Source organism: Triticum urartu, chromosome 5A (genome assembly GCF_056163025.1).
Source record: "Triticum urartu cultivar PI428250 chromosome 5A, HENAU_Tu73, whole genome shotgun sequence".
Classification (NCBI taxonomy): Eukaryota; Viridiplantae; Streptophyta; class Magnoliopsida; order Poales; family Poaceae; genus Triticum; species Triticum urartu.
Genome location: NC_141877.1, coordinates 667,959,583 through 667,961,665, shown reverse-complemented (window position 1 = coordinate 667,961,665; position 2,083 = coordinate 667,959,583). Strand labels below are relative to the sequence as shown.

General features: G+C 48.2%; 1 protein-coding gene across 1 annotated transcript; it reads right to left on the bottom strand.

Annotated features, from left to right (window-relative positions):
• Positions 1 to 648: 648 nt before the first annotated feature.
• On the bottom strand, positions 649 to 1,314 carry LOC125542197 (uncharacterized). Its single transcript, XM_048705151.2, is given in 1 exon segment — positions 649 to 1,314. A coding segment is annotated over 1 exon segment (666 nt).
• Positions 1,315 to 2,083: the final 769 nt, after the last annotated feature.

Here is a 2,083-nt window from a genome sequence, read left to right as displayed (position 1 = left end):
GAAGCTGGCTGTAAGGCACGCTCCTGCCTCTGCGTTTTCGTTGACGTCACATTTAGTGCCAGTGGGGTGGACGTAATGCTCGGTTTGCTGATGTTTTTGTTCTCAGCAACTTTCTTAACATGTTACGCCCGAGAGAGGTACGGTGTTACCCGACGTAGAGGCATGCATGTAACTAACTGGAGGCACGGAGACGTGATTTCAAGGGAGGTAGGGACGTGAAAATGATTGTTATGCATGGACGTGAAGGTGTGCCTCTGTTTTAAAGAAGCTTTCAGTGACACATTTTCATTGTGGGGGGCATGGACCATGAGCTCCATGTGTTTTCGAAGGCATTAGGCCTCATTAACGAACATATCAGAAAGAAGGTGAATCTTTTGGTTGACATCTAGAATGTTGCGTAAAATGACGTGAAGCCAAGTTACGCATGGTTCCCTTGGTATCAGAGGCACATAGGCACATAAGTGCCTATTGTGGTGCACTGGAAATAAACTTGTGCAAAAGACATGTAAACTGCAAGCAAACTACAAGGTTAACTGCGACACAAGCAAACCTAAATTTATAACAAGCAAAAGGCAGTCTTGAGCGAAAGCAAATCTAATGAGAAATCTAGAATGTTCTAGATAATTTTGTTTGCCGGGACCATCTGCTTCAGTAGTCGTAGTCGCCACAGGACCTAGCGCGCTTTCTGGTCTGCTCCTTGTTGAGTTTTTTCCGGCGAAGCCCTTCCTGGATGATGTTGAGGCGGCTCCATATCTCATACGCAGCGTAAGCGTCCTTTGCCACGTACTCGATGTGCCTCATGGACAGGGGCATGCACGCCCAGCGCTGGTGCTCTGTGTTGGTGAGCACTACGTCGTGGACAAGGATGCCTAAGACGTCCCCAAGGGAGTCCAGAGGCTTGGTAGCTGTAGGCACCCTCCATTCCTTCTGGATGTCGACATAGTGGGGGATCTGCAGTCCGACGCGGCCGAGCATCTCTATGTCGCCGTCGATGGAGAAACCAACAAACGTGTACCTGGGGTCCGCGAGGAAGTTGTTGAACTTGGTGCAGTTCTTGTTGGCCGCACTCAGTTGGAAGAGCAGCACCAGATGATCCTTGCCGATGGAGAGCTGGACTAGGGAGGGTTTCTGATCTTCTTCATGGTCATTGGTGTACTTCACATCAACTCCGACGATCTTGTGGCGCTCGAACTAGAGGTGTCACTCGAACTGCTCAATGGTGGTCGCCTCCTTGTGCAAGTCATTGGTGTGGATCACGTGCAACTTTGTGTTGCCGTGGGCCTGCACCTCCATGAATTCCCTGGTGAATCCCATCGCTTGGAGCAGTTGGTCCTCCTGTAATCTGATTTTTTGTGGGGAACAATGAGTGGGAGAGCAATGGCGATTTCTGTTCTTTGTGTGTGAGAAGGCCGCGGCGGGAGTCTAAATTTAAGGGCGGGGAAGTGGCAAAGGAGTGCACGATCTCACTGTCGACGCGGTTGTGCACATCGTAGGTTCTGGATCGTGTGTTTTCTTTATAAAAAATAAAAACAAAATCAACAGTTGTATTTTTGAAAATGTCGTATGTCCAGCAAGTCATGGAGATGATCGTTGTCTTTCGTAGTTTGCTGTCAAATCTTAACTTTTACAATCTCGTGAGGCATGCAGGGGCAGTATGTATTGTAGAGGCACAAGTCTCTGACCAAGAGAAGCATGCTTCAAATGGCAGCTTTAACTCTCAGACACAGGGGCGTGGTACATTTATTGGAAGTGGCAATTGTTTTCAGTGATACAATCGCTGGTAGGAGTAATGTTGTGTTTCTTCAGAGGAACTGTTTTGTGTCCATGTTGCAGTTGACACTACGAGATTGTCAGAAAGAACGAGAAGCAACAAGAGGCGTCGTCATGCAGCTGCAAGAAGAACTCATACACCTAGAGGCGAAACAGAAGGCATAGATACGATGCTACGTGATGCACGGAGTTGAAGCTATGTGATTGCACGGACGTCTATTCATGTTATGGTGCTATGTGAGGCACGGGCACAAACAAATAGCCGTGCACTGAAGTACATGCGCAAGGTCGTCCCTAAGGTGTCCTATATGCT